The sequence below is a fragment of the Vulpes lagopus genome, chromosome 4, assembly GCF_018345385.1.
Source record: "Vulpes lagopus strain Blue_001 chromosome 4, ASM1834538v1, whole genome shotgun sequence".
NCBI classification, from domain to species: domain Eukaryota; kingdom Metazoa; phylum Chordata; class Mammalia; order Carnivora; family Canidae; genus Vulpes; species Vulpes lagopus.
Window position 1 is genome coordinate 41,410,606 of NC_054827.1, and position 19,812 is coordinate 41,430,417.

Below are 19,812 nucleotides of genomic sequence, written 5' to 3' on the forward strand. Positions count from 1 at the left end.
GGCCTCTCGTGCCTTCCAAAGCGCCTCACGTACATTTTGCTGAATTTTCACAGCTGCCTTGTACAGCCATCAAGACAGATGCTATTACTCTATTTTACTATGAAAAATGGGACCCAGAGAAGTCAAGAGGCTTCGCAAGGATGCAGGGACGGGGCGGAATGAGGCAGTGGCACAGAGGGCTCAGCATCTCCGTCTCCCGCCCCGGAGCAACACTGCTGTGCCCAGACAGATGGACTTTGCCGGTGTCAGGATGATGCACAGAGGGTATGATGTGCGGACCAGGAAGGAAGAGGCCAGAGAGATGAACGGTGCATCCTAGTGCACCCCAAACTTGCCAAGCACCCTGTCCCCAGCTCGGTGCTTGAACACAGTGGCAACTGCCAATGCAGTTTGCCCAGTTTGGGTTTTTGCTTTAGGGCAGGAAAGTGCCAAAAAGGGATCTTTAGCAGGTAGCAGATTCACAAGGGGGTGCCTTCCATGGTCCTTGGGGTGCGACCAACCTCCCTGTGACTCAGGCCCCCGGCCCCGCCCACTTGACCTTGCTGGGGTCCAGTCCAGTTCGGTCCCACCTGGGGAACCAGGTGTGCTGGACGCTCGGGAAGCCACAGGAGAGGCTGCTATTCTCCACGGTTGGTGGGCATGTTGGAGACATGTACGTTCCGGGAGGAGTCTTGGCGAGCTGACATCTCCCCCGGGGATGCACCTTTTCTCCCTGGCCCTCAGCCCGTGATGCTGGAGAAGGCCTCCCTGACAGCCCAGGCCCGAGTGTGTGTGCTGGTGTCTCACTGGCCCCAAGGGGTGGTGTCTACACAAGGCAAAGCCGCCCTCCACCTCGTGTCAAGGTCACATTGCCATTTGCTAGTGGGGGTTGATTTCTGGTGCTCCCTGCCCTTCATCCCTGTGATGGTCTTTGCTAGGGGGAGTCATTAGAAGAAGATTCCTGTATTAGGGAAATTTCCTGTATTAAGGAAAATGAGTAAATCACCAAATGTAGCAATTAGCCATCACATTTCTGGCTACTTGTCAGCAGTCCCCTTGTGTCTGGGGCGTGGCTTGGTGAGGCACTGACGTAACATGGGATGAAGCAGGCGAGCCTCTGCTCTTCCCTTTGCTCTGTGAGAACTATGGAAAACTCTGGTTTTGGTACACAAGGTCTGGCCAGAGGAACAAGATGATGTGGAAAGCAATTTGTAGGTAAAACAAGCATCATGACTTGCTGGTGTCATGGGGAGCTCAGTGGGGGGATGCGCTGCAGACTCAGAGCTGAGGCCACAGGCCCAGGCAGGAAAACTGCAAGTTTCTGCTGCGTCTGCTTGTCATGACCAGTCAGATTCACACTGGCCTCTTGCTTGGGCCCGATTATGTGAGTTGAGCCCACACTTGTGCTTGTCATTAGGGTCATAAAGACCTTGAGCTTCATGTGAGAACCCCTGATGGACGTGGGAGATGTTGCCTAGGGCTCAGGGGATAGTGGAGGCCACAGGCCCCTTGCACTACCCGGCAATCTGTTGAGGCCTGCCAGGAACCTGCAGAAGCCCCTCGATGTTCCTGCGGCAGCCTGCACAGAGCTTCACCACGGCTGGTGATCTGCTTTCGGGGCCGCACCTGAGGCTTCTGGCCAGAAGCCTCTGCCCTCCATGGCCAGAGAAGCCCACTGGTCCTAACAGAAGGTGTTGCTAGGAGGACTGTCTCACGTCCCTGCCCAACTCCGTTTTCAGGGATGTCAAGTTGACCCTCTGATGTTGCAGAAGTGTTTACACCACGGGCATCAGCAGACACCACAGAGCGGCACTTCTAACAGTTTTCTTGTGGAGACTCGGCTGACCACACACCTCCAATACGGTCATCTATATTCTGTTCGACGGGCTCTCTTCCTTCTTTGAGCACATGAACAGCTTATTCAGCAAATCAGCATTCTGACTTTTTGACAATAGTTAAGATTTCTGTAAAAATGGTTATTTAGAAACCACACACATCTCTCTCTCTTTTAAAAAAAATGAGATTTTATTTATTTATTTGACAGAGAAAGAGTGCACAAGCAGGGGGAGTAGCAGAGGGAGAGGGAGAAGTAGGCTCCCTGCTGAGTGGGGAGCCCAACGTGGGGACTTGATCCCAGGACCCCAGGATCATGACCCAAGCCAAAGGCAGACGCTTAGCCAACTGAGCCACCAGGCACCCCTAGAAACCATACATCTTTTAATATAACCTGAACCATTAAACTCCAACAGTCTTCTTGTGTTCAAAGCAAAATTGGGAGACATTATTGGGTCTGTTTCTTTCTTAGTCAACGGATTTGCTTCATCTATATTTTTATTTTAAAAATGTGCTCCCACCTGTAAGGAATACTGGCAGTGAAATCTCCCTGACCAAGTTCCCCTGGGGTCTCCTGGATGAAAGTGATTTGTGTGTCACGGGCTTTGCCCATTGCCCTCTTAATTCAGTATGTTTGCCTTCTGAGAACACCCGCCCAGCGTGTGTGGGAGGCAGCCCGACCCGGGCGCTGGGGCCTGAGCTCCTGTGGACCAGGCGGCTCCAGCGCCCTCCCCGCTTGTGTGTGTTGCCTGTGCAGACATCCAGGCCGGAGCCTCCCCTCCGGGGCCCTTCGTGGCCCTGGGTCTGGCCGTGTTGGTCTGCAGAACACAGGCTGTAGAGGCGGGGCTGCCAGGGTGGCCCCAGGCCCCATGGAGGAGTTACCCGGCCTCACAGCAGGTATGGAAGATGCCTCCCCAGCTCCTGAGCTCCTCACCTGCCTCTCTCCCAGGAGATGGGGGGCCCCGTTGGCTGCCACTTGAGCTCCTCTCAGAGTTAGAGCCTCTCAGTCGCTTTCCCTCTAGGCACCCGGGCAGAGGACCTCCCCTGTTCTCTTCCCCCAAAACAAACCAGGCGGTAAGACCAAGACTCAAACCAAACCTATTATTCAAATGCACGGGAGGGGGATCCCTGGGTGGCGCAGCGGTTTGGCGCCTGCCTTTGGACCAGGGCGCGATCCTGGAGACCCGGGATCAAATCCCATATCAGGCTCCCGGTGCATGGAGCCTGCTTCTCCCTCCGCCTGTGTCTCTGCCTCTCTCTCTCTCTGTGACTATCATAAATAAATAAAAATTAAAAAAAAAATGCACGGGAGTCACTACAGGTCACAGGTCACGTGCGCCCAGACCCAGCCGACCCCTGGCCTAGGACGCGGGGAGGGGAGCTCAGTGGTGGCACACCTGCCCTTCCCTCATGCTACGCTGCTGTCTCCACCTCTCTGCTCCTTTTCTTTCCCGCTCTGCAAAATGTAGGTAAGAATGGAACATCATAGGATGTTGTGGATTAATGTGTTAGTTGTGTGAAGACGGCGTGTGAATCCACGTGAAATGGTGCCCGGAACACGGCAAGCTGTCGGTAAATGGTCACTGTTATGACTGTGGCCCTTGCTGTCTGAGGTGAGCGGCCACGCACTCCTCTGCTGCTGACCCGTGCAAAGGCTTGGTTGTCTGGGATGACCGGCCCCGACACACACTTCGCAGTGCCTGTTACAGGTCTCTGGGCCCTGACAGTGAGGGCGCTCACACTGGCACGTGGGAGCCACCTCATGGGCAGTGTCTGCCTGGACCTCAGGGAACGGGGTGCGGGGGGGACGTGGAGGCAGGGTGCTTACCGCGGCCTCCCAGGGCGGAGCTGGGGGAGCAGCCACTTCGTGCTTGCATTTCAGTTTCCCTGAAACTTCAGTGAACTGCACAGGAGTTGGGAGCATCTGTGGACTGGCCATTTGTCTGGAGCCTAAACATCCACACCCATTTCCCCTGAGTCTGGCTCCATGTTGGCCGGAGGCTTGGGACTCCTAAGCTGGTGAGGCAGACGCCCCAGAGCCTCCTAGAGGCCCGGAGGCCTGGCCCTCAGAGCTGATCCCTACAGAAAACCCAGCATGGGAAGAGGCACACAGGGCAGCACTGCCTGCCCCTGGGTTTGGGGGTGGCTCCCTGTCTCTTCGGCTTTAGGTCCCCCATCTGATGAGATGCTGATGGCGAATGGCAGTTGTGTGGCTTGTGGTTTGCAGAAGGGCCCATTTGGACCCTCTGGGAGGCCCCTGCCCTCCCTCCCTCCTCCCACCTCCTCCCTCCCTCCTCCCTCATCTCTCCTCCCCCCACTGTCTCCCCACCTTCTCCTCCTTCCATCCTCCTGATCCCAGGGGCCCCACCCACCCCTGGGCAACTCCTCTCCAATACCTACTTTCTGCCAGCAAGAAAGGAAACAGGACTACCCGCCAGGGACTGAGGGTATGCTCCCCAAATCTCACTCCCAATGTGGTGGTTTAGGAGGTAGGGTAGTTGGGAGGTAGGTTTACATGAGGTCATGAGGATGGGGCACCCATGCAGGGGTTAGTGCCCCCATAGGAAGAGAGAGTGCCCTCCCACACCCCTGCCCCTGCTGGGGAGGGCAGCTTCCGTGAGCCAGGAGGATAGCCCTGGCTGGGAATCCACGGGCCGGCACCTCCATCTCGGACTCCCAGTCTCCAGAGCCGTGAAAACTACATTTCTGATGCAGAAGTATCCAGTCTGTGGTGTTCTGTGATGGCAGCCCAAGCAGAGTAAGGCACCACCTGGGGGAAAGCAAGTGGAGGCCGCTGGTCCGGGAGTGGCTGGAGCCCGGGGAGGGGGAGGGGGGATGAGGCCCAGGGACACGGAGGGCCAACTGGAAGCAGGTCCCTATGGGGTGGGTGGATCCGGGGAATGTGCATGGCTCTCCTGCTGCTCCTAAGTGGCAGGTGGGGAAGAGCCAGGGCAGCTGCCAGTTACTGACCAAGTCTGGCCGTTTGGGGCTGACAGCTGCGGACTGTGGCCTGGCTTCCCGGCTGGTGACTGTGGCTGGTGGGTCCGAGCTCAGCGTTTATATATGTCCTGGACATTCCTGTCTGCACATCCATCTCCCACCAGGCTTCCCTGGCTCCCCGGTGATTATCCTAGGAGCTCCCATGGTGTGCTAACAGAGGGGGCTGGGGGAGTCTCTGAAATGCCCGTCTAGCTTCTGTGTGACACTGGGATTTTCACAGCAGCTTCCCGAAGGCAATCAGCTTTCCATGAAATCATCATTCTGGGACTGCCCATTAGAGGTTTCCATTACAGGTGAGGCAGAAGGGAGATGGGTGCATTTTCAGGCCTGTGGGGAGAAAGCCTGCTCCCCACACCTCTGGGATGGCGGCAGCCCAGATCCTAGGAGATGCCGCAGAACAATCCCCACACCTGGACATTTTTCTCAAGTTTTCCAGGGGGCAATGGTTCAGACCCCTCAGAGAGCCAATGTTACCATTACTGTTATGGGATATCTCTGTGTCTTCGCCCTAAAACCCAAAAGACGCAGCCCAAACCCACTTTCTCTGATTGATTTGGGACTTTGATATACTTCATGGGTCCCACCCTTCTTACCATCGATGCCCCAGCCCTGGATACGGCTTGTGTTTGCTGCACATCAGGCTCTGGGGGACGTGCATCTGTCTTGGTGAGGGCTCAGTAGGTATCTTAGCAAAGCTCTGCACACTTTCTAAGGAGGGGTGGTGGAGGGTAAGCAAGAAAAGAGCTATCCGAGTGGTAAAATAATGTTTTATTCCATGGATGAACAAACGCTACCATGCCACATTCTCACTTCCACCCTGCCAGGTCCCGTGGCTGGAGCAGGCTTCCCCCGTCAGACCTAGTTGGCTTTGCATTCGGTCAAGCCCATCGAAACAGCGAAAGCATGATTGCGTAGCATTCAGAGTTGCTCCCGTGGCTCATGCGTTGGTCCTTTCCAGAAATGGCGATGTCTCGCCTGGAGAAATCCTGCACTGGAGACCTTCCAATCACACTAGCTGCAGCTGACATCCAGAACTCATGGAGATGAAACCCGAACCCCCAAACACCAAAAAGCGACACGGACAAATCTTCTCTGCTGACAGGATGTCAAGGACCCCCCAGCAGGACCGGAAGCTGGAGACATCAGTACTGACGTTCAGGTTGTCAACAAGCTCCAAAGGAAACAGCAGTGATGGATGTGTCTCAGACTAGCACTTGTGGAGAGTGCGGGTCAGCCACAGGGGGTCGGCATGCAGGCGGCATGGTGGGGGCTGGTGGACGGCAGCGCCAGTCCTGTCTTTATGTACAAGAAAATGAAATACACACCAGGGGTGGCTGTTCATTGGGCCAGAGGCTGCGCGCAGGAGGTGCTGAGGCCATTTCACCGTCCCCAGGGTGCCAGGCAACCGCATGCACCTGCGTCCCGGGACGACAGGACGCCTGTCCCCTGATCACGCTACAGACTCAGGGATGGAGTCAACTCCTTGTCTTTTTACATTTCTTTAACCAAACGCCATCTGAAAAGCCTCAACAACTTATCAAGTGGGGAGTGGATGGGCTCGAGGACATAGGTAAATCTTGTGAATATAAGCCAAATCCTAATGCAGCTTTGTGGGAAAGACGTTTTATTTATGCATTTTCTTGTTTTTCCTTTCTTTTGTTTTTTTTTTTAGTGAATGCTATTAGATGTTTTTTTCCCTTCAGTTTTTTTGAAATTTCTCCACAAAGTCTCAAGACAATCTTGAGGAGAGAGCAGTTAGTTCTTCTGATCCGTTTCTTTATCCAAACAAGTGCAAAGCCTACACACTGACCAAAGAACACAAAGCCAAAAAGAAACAGAAAAGAAGAAGGAGAAAGCAAGAAAGCAAGAAAGAAGGCAAGCACAGTGAAACAACCCCGTGACCAGAGACAGTGTCAGATAAAAACCATAGAAAAATACGAATTAATTCCATAAGGTTAACCATTAGCATAGCTACAGTAATACTTTATACAGCCCCTTGAAATGCTGAGTCTCCTAATTACAGAAAGGAGCAAGCTGATCTATGACCAAGTAGTGTTAAAATAATTGTGCTATAGTTGTTTCCATGGTGTGGTTATATCGGACAGGACGGATGCTGCTGATGTGGGCACGCACACTAGTGAGGGTGGGTCTTAACGCTACTGCACGATAGCTTGGGTTTGAGGGCCAATTTCTTCACTGCCGTCCATCCTTTGCTCTGTTCCTTGGGGAGGGGCCGTGGGATGCACCAGTCACTCTGGGGCCAGAAGAGGGTGATGCTGCAGTGGCTCCGGGCGCATGGGAGCCCCCCGTGAGCGATGACGCGTCTCGGCCTGGGAAGGAACTGTTTTCCGAAGCAAAGCCGCCTTTGGGACGCGAGACACACATGCTATGGAAGTCACACTTCTTGCCCCCGCCCCAGCCAGCCCCTGTGGGCCGGGGAGGCGGGGTCCCGGCTACACACTGTTCCAGGAGGAGCCCCGTGGTGCTCAGTCCTCCTCCTCCTCTTCTTTTGCTGTGGCCATGGGGAGTTTGTCCTGAATCCGGAAGCATTCCACGAAGAAGTTGATGATGGATCGGTACAGGTGCTGGTGGAGGGAGGCACTGTGAAAGTAATGGCTTTCGTCTGGGTAGATCTGTGGGGAAGGCAGGGAAAGTTTACTCACGGGTGGGGTCCCCTGTGGGCCCCGGGGATGCTCGTAAGACGTGAACCCAGCACGGCCAAGGCCCTGCGCACGGCTCCGGGGCAGCCTGCAAAGCGAATTTCCTAAACCACGGCAATGCGGGCGTCAGCACCTTCTTCTCTGGGCTCAGTAAGTTAGAGAACACTTTGTTCAACAGACTGTATACAGCCTGGATCTGCTGGTTTGGACTGGCAGCATGGATGGACACGCACTAGAGGACCATGGAGGCTCCCGCCCCGGGCTCCAGGGACCAGGATCCCCAAAGACCTGGGAAGAATTCTGTGTTATCTCCACACCCTGCACCCGCTTTTGGCTCACCCTGTAGCCGTGGGCAGGTAGCTTCCCCGAGCCCCAGTTTTTCCAGGTGTGTCAAGTGGAGATGATCATCATAATAGAATCCAGCTCATAAAGTTTTGTGAGGTTTCAATGATAGACTCCCTGTGAAGTGTTTAGAATAAGGCCAGGACATGGGGAGGGCTTAAAAGATGGTGGCACACGACCACCACGTGTAAGGACGGATCCTCCTGGCCCCTGGAGGTGCCACACATTTCCACACACAGGTACCTGTGCCGGCAGGGACTCACGACAAGTCTAACTGACCCGGAAGCCCATGTTCTCACCATGATACCAGGCTGCCTCCTGTATTTTGAAGACTGTCTTCCTCTATGTCTTTAGAGGATGGCGTTCACCCTTATTTTATTTATCAATGATGGAGCTGTTACTTAGAAAAACGTCTACCCCACTAAAGGACACCAGGTAGGATGTATGTCTCTTCCAGTCTAGATCCCCAGTCTCTCTGCCCTTTGCTGGACTTGATCCCTGATCCACATTCACTGAGAATCTGTGAAGACATTTGCTGTGCCTGCAAGCCTGGCACTGGGCTATGGCCCCCTTCCTTGTCTCTGGTGTGGCCTACAATGCATACTGCTCAACATCTTGCTGATGTAGCTTGGTCTATGCCTTGGGGAGGGATCCACATTAGCACATGGAAGTTTGCCTTTTAACCCATGACATGCCTAACACGTAGCTAACAAAACCATGGCAACTGTCGACCATGAGTCAAGGCTTTCAGAAGCAAGCTCAAAGGTGACGTGCTAAGTCCTTCCTTCCCCATTCATCAACGCTCAGGCCAAACTGCCTCCTGGCAGGAGTCTCTCCCAGACTGGCCCAGCCTGCACGTGACCCTCCAATAGGCCAGGAGCTCAGAGAGAGAAGGTGGGCAGCAGTCAGTGCCAAGGCTGGCCCTGTCAGGGGGACGTGTGCCTATGAAGGAAACCTCCCATTGGTCTCTAGACCCAAAGAGACCATTGGGGTCATGCGTGTTTTGCCAAAGGAACCTGTGGCCAGGGAAGGAAATGGAGGTTGTTTCTAGAAGCGGCACTGTGCATCGCTACAAGGATCCCAGACATGAGGCGCTGGGTCAGTTCCTGATGCCAGTGAAAACAGGGCTGTGAGATGGTTTCGTGAGAAGAGTAGCACTCTAACTGCTGCTCAGCCACAGATGATTCTGGACATTCTGCCAGAATTTAGTGAATGTGTGGTGCTATCCAGAGGGAGACTAGTGGAGAAGGCTCAGGACTTGCACTTGTAAAGCCCCCAATGCCTCCCAGAGTGCTGCTCTCATCAACACTGGAGCAACAGCCCCCGTCCTCACTGCCAGGTTACACCACCAGCCTCACTGTGGCATTGTGCTGGTCGTGTTGGCCTTACTCGTTGCCTGCAGTGGGTGCCAGGGGTTAGTGGTGGAGTTATAAAGGGGTTTGCACATGGTCGAGCGCAGAACCCGACAACCACCAATTACTAGAGAAAATAAGCCTGTGCTGATTCGTCTGGCCTGATGCACCCCTGCCCGCCGCTACAACTGGAACACAGGTGTGTCTGCAGAACTGGGATGAACTGAATACCAATCAGTTCTTTTTCCATGAAAAGGACATCTCTCTCCAGGCATGGAGCAGGGGAGATGTGCAAATACTGTACCTGTAAGCTGTAGTTAGCCTTCCCCTTAATTAGTTGTGTAATGAGTTCTGCTGTGTGCTGGAAATGGATTTTTTCTGTCAAAAGAAAACAAAAAACAAAAAACAAAAAAAGAGGGAAGTACTGGTTAGAGCCATTCACACCATCAAGGTGATGCTGTGCATTAACGTTGGTGGTCCTTACCATCCGCGGTTGCGTGGATGATCAGAAACTGCTGTTCTTCTAGCGCTGACACTCGATGGGCCACCTTTGTCATCTGCATATGTGGGGACAAGGGGACACAGTTAGGGGGCCTCTCTGCCGGCTGGGTGACCTGGGGACAGTGGCAACAGTCCCCAGGGGGGACTGTCCCCCTCAAGACAACTGGGGGCTTGCCATTGGAAGGAAACACATGGCACGTCCCAGAGCCTCAGCGGCCCCTGCCCCGCAGCCACCGAAGAAACACCCCATGTGACACTGTGCCAAGGCATTTCAATGCTACGATGCCACCTGCTATGACGTGGCAGGTGGCATCAGGGCACTTTCTGTCCCCCAATCAATGGCTTATTTTCCCAAAGTAGAACCAGCCTTGGGGAAGGTGACCAGCAGTCATCCATGCCCAACGACTGTGGGCCCTGGGACAGATCCTCTGTCTATCCCAAGATGTTCCTAACTCCCCTCTTTGCCCCTTAGGTACCAGAAAGGGGACCCAGATGGGCCCCAGAGAGGCTCTGGTCCCCTCAGCTCACAGCCTGGTGGAAGGTTTTCTCCAAGTGACTTTGGTGGTTGTGGGGGAGAGAGAGGGAGAGGGCAGTGGGGCCAGGGAGGGAGTGTGGGTCCTGGAGCTGGGTCAGGGGGCAGGACCGATGTCATCCAGTTCCCCTGGGGCAGCAGGGGCGCCCCAACATACCTCATATGCTCTGTTGTCAAGTCCATGGAGGCCCAAGTACCTCTCAGAAAACGCAGACGCTGGACACAAGCAGAGGAAGGCTGGGTTACCGGTACAGGTCAGTACAGAGCCGCTAGCCACAGGGGGCGCCCCTGGCACAGGACAAACCCCTCAACCTGCAGGTCCTTCCCCAGGTCATCAGACGGCACCAGGGTAACACAAAAATATGCTAGAGCTGGTGGGTGGGCTTTGAGCTGTACAGCAAAACCTCAATCAAGTGAAACAATCTGAAAATCTGAATCCTCAATAAACAAGATTTATCCCTCCTTCCCCCCTGCTTTGTTTCAACATATAGGAAAGGCAACAAATCCTACAAAGCAAGCAGATTTTGTTTTTGTTTTTTCCTTTTTCTTTTTTTAAAGCCAGGCATGTCCCCTTCTAGTCAAAGCCCTGGCTCTAGCTCCAGGTTCTGGGTGAGGACCTGGCGTCTGCCCTGTCAGGGAAGTCAGGAAGGAAGGAGCTCAGAAGGCTTCTGCAAGTGGTAGGGACCTCCTTAATTAAGGGGAAGACACAGTGGAGGATTTCCCTGTCTGGGACTCTGTGACCAATCAAGGTGTAGGCTGGTACATTTATGTGCTTTCAAATCAGGCAAATCTGAAATAGCATGATTGAAAAGATTAAGAAAGTCTCACTGAATTTAAAAAATCTGAACCATGCTACATGTATTCCCATGGGGAAATTAATTTTAAATTATGAACATTTTGAATGAAGAGAGTTCTATAGTCCTGTAAGGACTATCAGTTGAGTTTGCATCAGGGCTCTCTGTAAAAGTCTGTAGGAGCTGGTGGGCTGAGGGCTCCTGGACCCCACGGGGCCCCAGGTGCAGAGATGGGGCACATGGGCATGGGGGGATGTGTGGCCAGGGCCGTGGTACTTGTAGGCCTGCAGCAGGACTTAGCAGACTGGTGGCAAGAAGCCCTCGACCTCTGATCCTATCAGTCAGTCTGTTTTGTGCAGCATAGCTGGGGTTCACAGCCTGTCCTCCCCATAACCTCGACCTGAAAGCCAGTTCTCAGAGCCCACAAGGAACACCTCACCACACGTTTTCAGAAAAGCACAAATGTCACAAAACCATTCACATTTAGAGAAAAAGAGCTAGCCAGCTCCAGGAGAAGGTAGGGAGCCTCCAATCCCAAAACCGTGATGGTAGAGCCATGGTGGGGCCTGGCAGAGGCCCGGTTCCCACGCCTGGGAGGGCTGCCCGTCTGGTCCCTACAGCAAGCCATCCTGACACCCTGGCCCTGGTCGCTGACTCTTGCCCGTTAGGAAGGCAAGGTGCCGGCCAGGTGCCACTTGCACTGCCAGGTCACCACCTGATTTCTGCCAAGCGGCGGCCCCCTCAGCCACTCCACCCCTCCTCACTTAACCCCTACCCGCACACACCGAGGCTCTTCTGGCGCTGTGAGGACCCCAGGCCAGTGTCTAGCTCTGGTCTCATGGGTCAGGAATGTGACTTGCGGACATTGGTGGTTGGCCGCTTTCATCAGAAACGTGACCTGAAACGCTCCCTCCCCTGCCCCAGTGGCTTCCCCTGTGGGGAGGGAGTGCATGGAGCAAGGGCAGCAGGTGGGAACATGGGGCGGGGGTGGGGGAGGCAGGGGGCCCAGCCTGTGGAGTCAAGATCATTACCGTAGAGCTTGAAGTCCGTGATTGGAGAGAGAGCAGAGCCACAGGTGAAAACCTGAGCCTGATTTTCACCCTTTGCTGGGAGGATGTAGGTGCTCAGGTACCCGCCATAATCCTGCAGGAGACAGAAAGCGGTAAGTGGGCACAGCGTCAGTGATGCTGTCAGGAAAGCAGCCTCAGATGTAAGATCAGGGACTCAGCAACCATTTCACATAGCTTCTGTTGCACAGTAAACACGCCAAGAGGCTAATATCTGCCCAGCTAGGTATTATGGGATGTGCAGCTAATGTGTGAGGGGGAGCCGTGGCAGTGGGCTCTGAATGTATGTGTGCTGGTGTGTGTGTGTGTGTGCTGAGGTGTGTGCGTGTTGGGGTGTGCATGTGTGTATGCTGGGCTGTGTGTGTGCTGAGGTGTGTGCACCGGGGTGTGCATGTGTGTGTACGTGTGTGTGCTGGGCTGTATGTGTGCTGGTTTGTGTGCTGAGGTGTGCGTGTGTGTGTCTGCTGGGTTGTGTACGTGTGTGCATGTGTGTGTGTCCTAGGGTGTGCATGTGTGTGTGTGAGCTAGGGTGTGCATGTGTGTGTCCTGGGGTGTGCATGTATGTGTGTCCTGGGGTGTGTGCTGGGCTGTGTGTTGGATGGGACAGTCGAGTGTGGAGATGCCACGCACCCAGTGGAGACTGTGCAGCCCACACTGTGCCAGCCTCACTGTAGCGTGCACCCTTTATGACCTGTGTGTTGGTTACATCATAAATGAATTCTGTTCGTCCCACAGAACAGGAGTGTCTTGTCTTAATGAGCCCACAATCAACCTCCTTGGTATTTACTCAAAGGAGCTGAAAACATGTGTACACAGAAACCTGTGCGGGGAGGATGAGATCAGCTTTTCTCATAAATGCCAAAACTTGGAAGTAGGTGAATGTTCACATACACAGTATACAGGGCATGTTATTCAGGGCTGAGAAATAACGAGCTCTCGAGCCCTGAAAGGGACCGTGAGTGCATACGACCAGGTGAAAGAAGTCGAAAAGGCTACAGGTGTGTTTGAGGAGGAGCGAGCACTGGACAGAGGCCCAGGCTGAGGGTAGTTACCTCCCTGGCTGGGCTTGGATGCGTGACAGACGTTGACACCCAATCTTACACCTATAAATGATCCTACTGGTTCCAAGCTCCTCCCGGGCAGTGAGTGGGTCTCCACCGGCATGGACTGGGCACTAGAACTCAGTGCCCATGCCGTGGTCTGTGCCTGAGCCTCGGAGAGAGGCCGCTGGGCCTCCCCTCTGCTGCCTTCCCTCTGGGGAGGGTCCCCAGAGGCCATGCATGGGATTGCCCCCGGGGCAGTGCCATGTCTCACATGTACCCTGGGCGGGGGTTCCAGAGGCAATGGCATCCAAGTAATCCTAGAGTTACCAGTTCAAGCCTCCACGGGGTCACTGCAGGGCGCCTCTGGAGGACCTAGGCTCTGATGGGTCCCTTGGAGGGAAGATGGATCTGTGTCCACCCGTCCATGCCTCACTTCCTTCAGATCAAGAGGCCATGGATCCAGGCTGTCTAAGGATGGGGGCGGGTGTGCCTGGATGGTACAAGGTGGCCCCACGGACCTGACTCGCAGCCCTGGGCCTCCACGATATGAGCTACCACCGGCAGATGTGGACATGGGCCACCCTGCAGAACATGAACCGCCTACTCCCCTCTTTCCATGCCAGTGAACCTGGCAAATTAATGTGGCTGCTGCGCATAGGGATACAGGGAAATTAGGATGCCTGCCCCTGTTTCCTGGGGAGCCACACCTGGCACCAGGGCAGGCTGGCATGTGGCAAGTAACAAAGGGCCTGATCCAGTGCTCTCACAGGACCTGACTCCGTTTTCTTTCCTTCCAGATAATGTAGACAGTGACTCTGATAAACGAGCAGGTCAGGGCGGCCCGGGTGGCTCAGTGGTTTAGCGCCGCCTTCAGCCCAGGCCCTGACCCTGGAGTCCCAGGATCAAGTCCCACGTCAGGCTCCCTGCATGGAGCCTGCTTCTCCCTCTGCCTGTGTCTCTGCCTCTCTCTCTCTCTCCTCTCTGTGTTTCTCATGAATAAATAAAATCTTAAAAAAAACAAAACAAAAACAAAACGAGCAGGTCAGATGAGGGCCCCCCTTGCTGGACTCCCTCAGCATCCAACCTCTCATTTGCAAAAAACTAATGGCTCTCCTGCCATCGGACCAGAGACATTCGGAACAAATGAGATGGGGCCTGGGTGACAGGGCAGGGCAGCGCTCTCAGTCAGAGGTGCTCAGATGAGCTGGGAGCAGGCTCACCTTCCCAAACACGGCCACACGCGCCTTATCAATGTATTGCTCCTTCAGCATCATCCTGCCAAAGAAGAGAGGTAGAGTGAGTGTGCGGCATGGTTGCCCTGTGGCCCAGAGCCATGCTCCACAACCATTCCAAGCAAGAAAACCCCCATTTACATCGAGGGAAATACTGGAATTCAGATATAAATGTTCATTGCTTTTCTTTGTTTAGTGCGCAGGCAGGGCGTCCATGCCGAAAGCCTCCCAGTGCCCTTGCCGTCTGTAAAACTCACCTAGGGAAAGCCAGGAGGGCCAGCGGCAATGCCATTCTGGAGCACAGGCCCTGCTGGGTCCCTACTCTGCAACAGTCAGCCCCTCATGCGGACCATGGTACTCCCAGCCACCCCGGCTCTGGGAGGGCTGTCCGGGGTCAGCTTGGTTCTGTGCTAAAAGGCTTGGACCAGGTGCTGGCCTCCCACTCCACCTGCCATGTCCCTTGTCTTCAGCTTCCACAGGGGGCAGAGCTGGGGTGGGGAGTGGTCCCTGGCTTGTACCTGTTTGGCGGCAGACTCACCCCTGCCTCGTGCTTCCTGCCTCGGACACGGGCAACTCGACACCCCAGCTGGCCCTGCTGGGGTCCTGCCTTGCCGTTGTCACCCTTCCTCAGGGGTCGTCCCTTGTTTCCTCACAAAATGACAGCAATCTTTTGGGTTCCTGGACCCTAATCCAGCAGTGGGAGTCCCGCCACCTGCTGGCAAACGACTGGCTGCTGTCTGGGTCTCTGTGACATATGCACCCCCTGCCAGAGCACCTCCCTGCACAGCCCTGGTCCTTCCGTTTCTACTTCTTCATGATTATTCCCTTGTGGCTGTTTTCAGTGTTGTGCTGGCTGGCTGGAGCCCTCATCACTGATAACTACCCTTCCCAGCCTGAGTGGAGTGTAAAAATCTGGGTACCAAGCCCTCAGAGCCAGGTCTTTAAGGACCACCCTCCACCCCCCACCCTTAGGTCCTAGGATGTGGGCCGTCCACCGCAATCAGAACAGCTGTTCTATGGCCAACGTCCAAGGTGAGTGGACATAAGTTCCCGGGGGCAAGGGCCCAGCTTGGAGCAACACTGTCCCTGACTCTCCCCAATGGAGGAAAGTAGTAGAAGAACATCCGGGTGGGCCTAGAGGCCACCAGCCCCACGGAGGCAGGAAAGAGAAGAAAGTTGGAATTGACAGATTACGAGAATGTTTTAGCATTTGAACTGAAATACTAGCAGGAATGTGAGCAGGATTTGGGTACAAGGGGGAGATGTTATGAGTAGGTCTGTGGAGAGCTTCTCAAGTGAAAGACAAGCAACATGTCATGTCCAGAACCAAACAATGCAGACAAAGCTGGGGCATGGAGTGGGCCACCAGCTCTGTGCTGAGCAGTATCTACGGAGGTCCTGCATCCCCAACAACTGATCTAACCAGACATTTTGGGGTGGGGTGTGCGTGTGTGTGTGTGCAGAACTGCTAAATCCTCAGCTGCTGGGAGCTCCTGCAGGGTTGGGAGTGGTTGTTTCCGCCAAGCAGGACTGTGGGGAGGGGCAGGCACAGGGCATAGGCCTCTGCTGCTGTTGATTTAAACAGATGTTATGGGTCAAACTCCAAAAATCATGGTCAAGTCCTAACCCCTAAAGCCTCAGAATGTGACCGTATTTGGAAATAAGGTCATCAGATGTAAGTAGTTAAGATGAGGTTAGACCTAATGCCCTTCATCCAGGGTAACTGGCATCCTTAGAGGGGAAGAGACCCAGAGACCTAGGAGGAGCCCCATGTTAAGAAGGAAGATTGTAGCCATGAGTCTGCAAGCCAAGGGCCCCCACGGGTTGCTGGGACACCCAGTAGCTGCAAGAGGTAGGGAAGGAATATCCCGTACAGATTTCAGAGGGGGCAAGGCCCTGCCCACACCTTGACTTTGGTGTCCCAGCTCCAGGAAACTAATAGAACACTTTAATAAATTTGCTTTTTGGAAAAAAAAAACACGTTGTGCAGGTGTCACAGGATAACCTGGCCAGCTTCAAATCACACCTGCCAGGAGTGTGATGTGGAGGTGCACATGCATGCATGGACACACACACACACCACGTTCCTGGGCTCCAGAGCCTTGTGGGTATTCCCACCTATCTGGAACCAGTGCAGACATATCTCCAAGTTCCTCAACTGTCTCCTCGTGCCCCAAACACCTGATATGCAGAAGCACGTTTGGGAACATCTGGTGGGTTGGTCTGGCTCAGTCAGCTATCTTCACAACTGATCCCCTGGGTCCCATGAGGATCCTGCCCTAGGTCCTGATGTCCAGATCACACTTGCTGCGATCCATGTGGCCGTGTGTGGGGACCATGGAGCGTGGTGTGAGCCAAGTGAACCACAAAGGTCTCCATTCCAACTTGTAAAATACCTTGGATTTCCATTCTCAGCCCTCCTTCCAAGTGTGAGGGTGGCTCTGGGTCTTTGGCAACCCCTTCATCTAATTACCTGGTGACTCACTTCCTGATCTAAATGCCAGAAATCTTGGTAATGACCCTCATTTCGAAAGTACTCTGGAGTCTTCCAGGGGTGGTTGTTTTTTCCAAATCAAATTATTTTTATTATCTCGTAGCTGTATTTTCACCAATGAACCAAGCAAATATGATGTTTTTTGTTTTTTGTTTTTTTCCTGGTGGACAGTGAAATCCCAAGACCAAGGAGACCTGATTTCATATGTAAGGAGCACTTTTTATTACTGGGATGGTCTGAGGTCTAGCTGGTGCAGAAGCAGAATCCATCAGGGTGTCTTTACAGAGCCTGCCTTGAGTTCGCACTAGGCTGGTGTGCAGAGGCGCTGGCGTGCCAGGGCTCCAGCTCTCAAGAAGTGCCATCTACTATGGGAGATGGGCTAACAGGGTGACATGGTGGCAGCACTGATGACATGGCATGATGGGATGTGTGCCCATTGGGTGATGATGCAGCTGAGCACACAAGCAATGAAACCCGAGGAGAAGCCATGAGCTGGTCAGAGCGAGTGAGAACTGCGTGGACAGGAGGTCAAGGGAACACCTCCCGGGTGGCAGCCCAGGGTCCTGGATAAGCAGGGCTGTGTGTGGGGCCATGTGGAATTTCAGGCAGGGGGACAGGGCACAAGCTTGTGCACCTCGTGGCCTCCCTTCTCCCTTGAGAGAACCTGCCCTGACCAGTGATCACAAGTTCTGACCTCCCCGCAGGGTCTGCGGCATCCCAAGCTGTGCTCCCGGCCACTGAGCACAGCAGCGGCCCTACAGCTGGGCCTCCACTACCTGCATGGGATCCTCCGCTGTCTCTCTCTCAGACCCCAGCACCCCCGTCCCCACCCTCTGCCCCGTGTCCTCCATCCTCACCCTTCCACTGCAGTGTCAGAGTCCACTGCAGCCACCAGGGCCTGCCTCCTGCCCGGGCCTCCGTCACAGACAACCCCCACCGAAACCTTGTGCTACGCCCACCCCGGCACCCACCTTGGGGATCCAAGCTGACACAGGTGCCACGGCCTGTTCCGAGCAGGGGAAGCTCAGAGCCTCACAGAGGCTTGATTTGGGAAGAAAAAGGAGCCAACGGGGGTGGGAGGAGAAACACGGCCAGGGCCTTTGTCATGCTCTGTGGGATGGGTGGGCACGTCACTGTGACGGGTCTGAGCTCTGCACAGCTCACCCCTCGCTGGCTCCGGCTCTGAGGCAGAGCCCCATGCCCCCCTCCATGGTCATTCACCTGCCGAGTCCTGATGCGCCCTCTCCCCGAGGCCGTGCTCCTGCCTGGTCAGCCGGGACTGTGCCCCTGTTCTGGAGTCCAGCCTTGACCCTCTTGGGCCTGCAGCTTCCACACTGCAGGCCTGGGGCAGCTGTCCCACCTGGCAGCCTCGAGGCCACACCCACGTAGCCCCCAGGCCAGGACCAGTCTCCCCACCCTCCTCCTTCTTTGTCATTGTGTGGGCTGCCTCCTCTCTGCATCCCCTCCACTCGCTGGCCACAGGCTGCACTGCACTCAGTGCCCCCGGGGATGAGTAGTATGAACAGTGACAACGGCTCCCCTGTCCTCTGGCTTCTGGTGTGTTCGGCCCACAGGGAGTGCCAGCAGGAGGGAGCAGTGGTCAGGGCACTGGTCCTGGCTCCCTCCCTGCACGGCTCCTGTCAGGTGCTCCCTCCTCGTGGCCGAGGTCTCTTCTGGGGTCTGTTGTGGCTCCTGCTCCTGTCTGGCTGGCCTAGGACACCTCACCATTCCTCGGATCTCCCTAACCCCACCCACGCCCCTGCAAATGCTCACTGTTCTTCACCTCTGTTCTAACTACTCAGTTTGTCAGGCCACTGACCCATCAAACTTGCTACATGCTACCAGAATTCCAGTTCTGAAAAATAAAGTTCACCCTGCCACCGCCTTGCTTAAAAAGTCTTTTGCAGAACTCTGCTGCGTACGTGGCAAGTTCAGATTCCTTAGGATGCTGTGGGCAGCGTCTTGCCATCTAGCCCTATCCCACCTCCCCACGCACCTGCCCCCTCCCCTGCCCCCCCCACCTCCCCATGTACCTGCCTCTCCTCCACCCCCCACCTCCCCATGCACCTGTCCCTCCTCCATCCCCCCACCTCCCTATGCACCTGTCCCTCCTCCATCCCCCTCACCTCCCTATGCACCTGTCCCTCCTCTGCCCGCCCCACCTCTCCATGCATCTGCCTCCTCCTCTGCCCTCTCACACTGTGGTCCCCTGGTGCTCAGTGAGCCCTGAACAGTGGTGCCTTTGCATTACCTCAAGCCCTTACTCACAATATCCTCCCTGCTTTGAATTTGCATCTCCTGTTTTCTGCCTGACAGATCCCTGTTAATCCTTTGAAGTCTTGCCCAAAGGTCACCACCTCCCAGAAGCCCTTCAGGCAGGGTTGTTTGCCTCTGTAGCTTATGCTCCAAGTGAGTGTGGCTCCACCCTGTACCCAAACACCTCTTCCCTTACACAGTGGCTGGGCTGGGGAGGGGGTTTGCTCATGTCAGCTACACATCAGGAGCTGACCCAGAGGGCTCCAGGACAATCACAAAGAGGGCCGGGGACCTTGGGGGCATTAGCATGGTGGGCCAGCCTCATGGTTTCTTAGACATCTGATAAAAAAGGGCCATTTCTTTCTGAAATGAAAATACAGAGCCAGACCCTAATAAAGCTTGGTAGAGCTCTGTGTGGCTGGAATGGTTTGGGCCTCAGCTCCTCGCCTGTCTTGAGATGGCTGTAAGGTTTTCGAAGGCTTCTGGAGTCTTGTGCTTGTGAGCCTCGGTGGCCTAACGGTGGACATTACTCACTGTCTTACCGGGACAGGTTCTGCCTTGTTTTTTGAACAGATGGCAAGATCAATTCCTTATTTTTAGAAAACATCATGAGTGTGAAACAGCCTTTTGCTCTCTCTCGTTCCTGTGCTCGGAGGGGAGCGGCTAGACACAGCCAAGCACCTGCAGGGGTGTGTGCTTCGGGTGTGCCTGAAGGACACGGCGTCCT

General features: G+C 54.8%; 1 protein-coding gene across 3 annotated transcripts in view; it reads right to left on the reverse strand.

The window, feature by feature from the left end:
• Window positions 1–5,559: 5,559 nt before the first annotated feature.
• DPP6 (dipeptidyl peptidase like 6) overlaps window positions 5,560–19,812 on the reverse strand; it is an 826,517-nt gene continuing 812,264 nt past the window's right edge. For all 3 annotated transcript variants that reach the window (XM_041753453.1, XM_041753451.1, XM_041753452.1), the window contains exons 21-26: window positions 14,324–14,378; window positions 12,025–12,136; window positions 10,357–10,415; window positions 9,651–9,723; window positions 9,471–9,544; window positions 5,560–7,445 (exon numbers count right to left, since the gene is read on the reverse strand). In XM_041753453.1, the coding sequence (XP_041609387.1) occupies window positions 7,299–7,445; window positions 9,471–9,544; window positions 9,651–9,723; window positions 10,357–10,415; window positions 12,025–12,136; window positions 14,324–14,378 (520 nt within the window). In that variant the 3' untranslated portion in view covers window positions 5,560–7,298. The remainder of the gene's footprint in view (window positions 7,446–9,470; window positions 9,545–9,650; window positions 9,724–10,356; window positions 10,416–12,024; window positions 12,137–14,323; window positions 14,379–19,812) is intronic.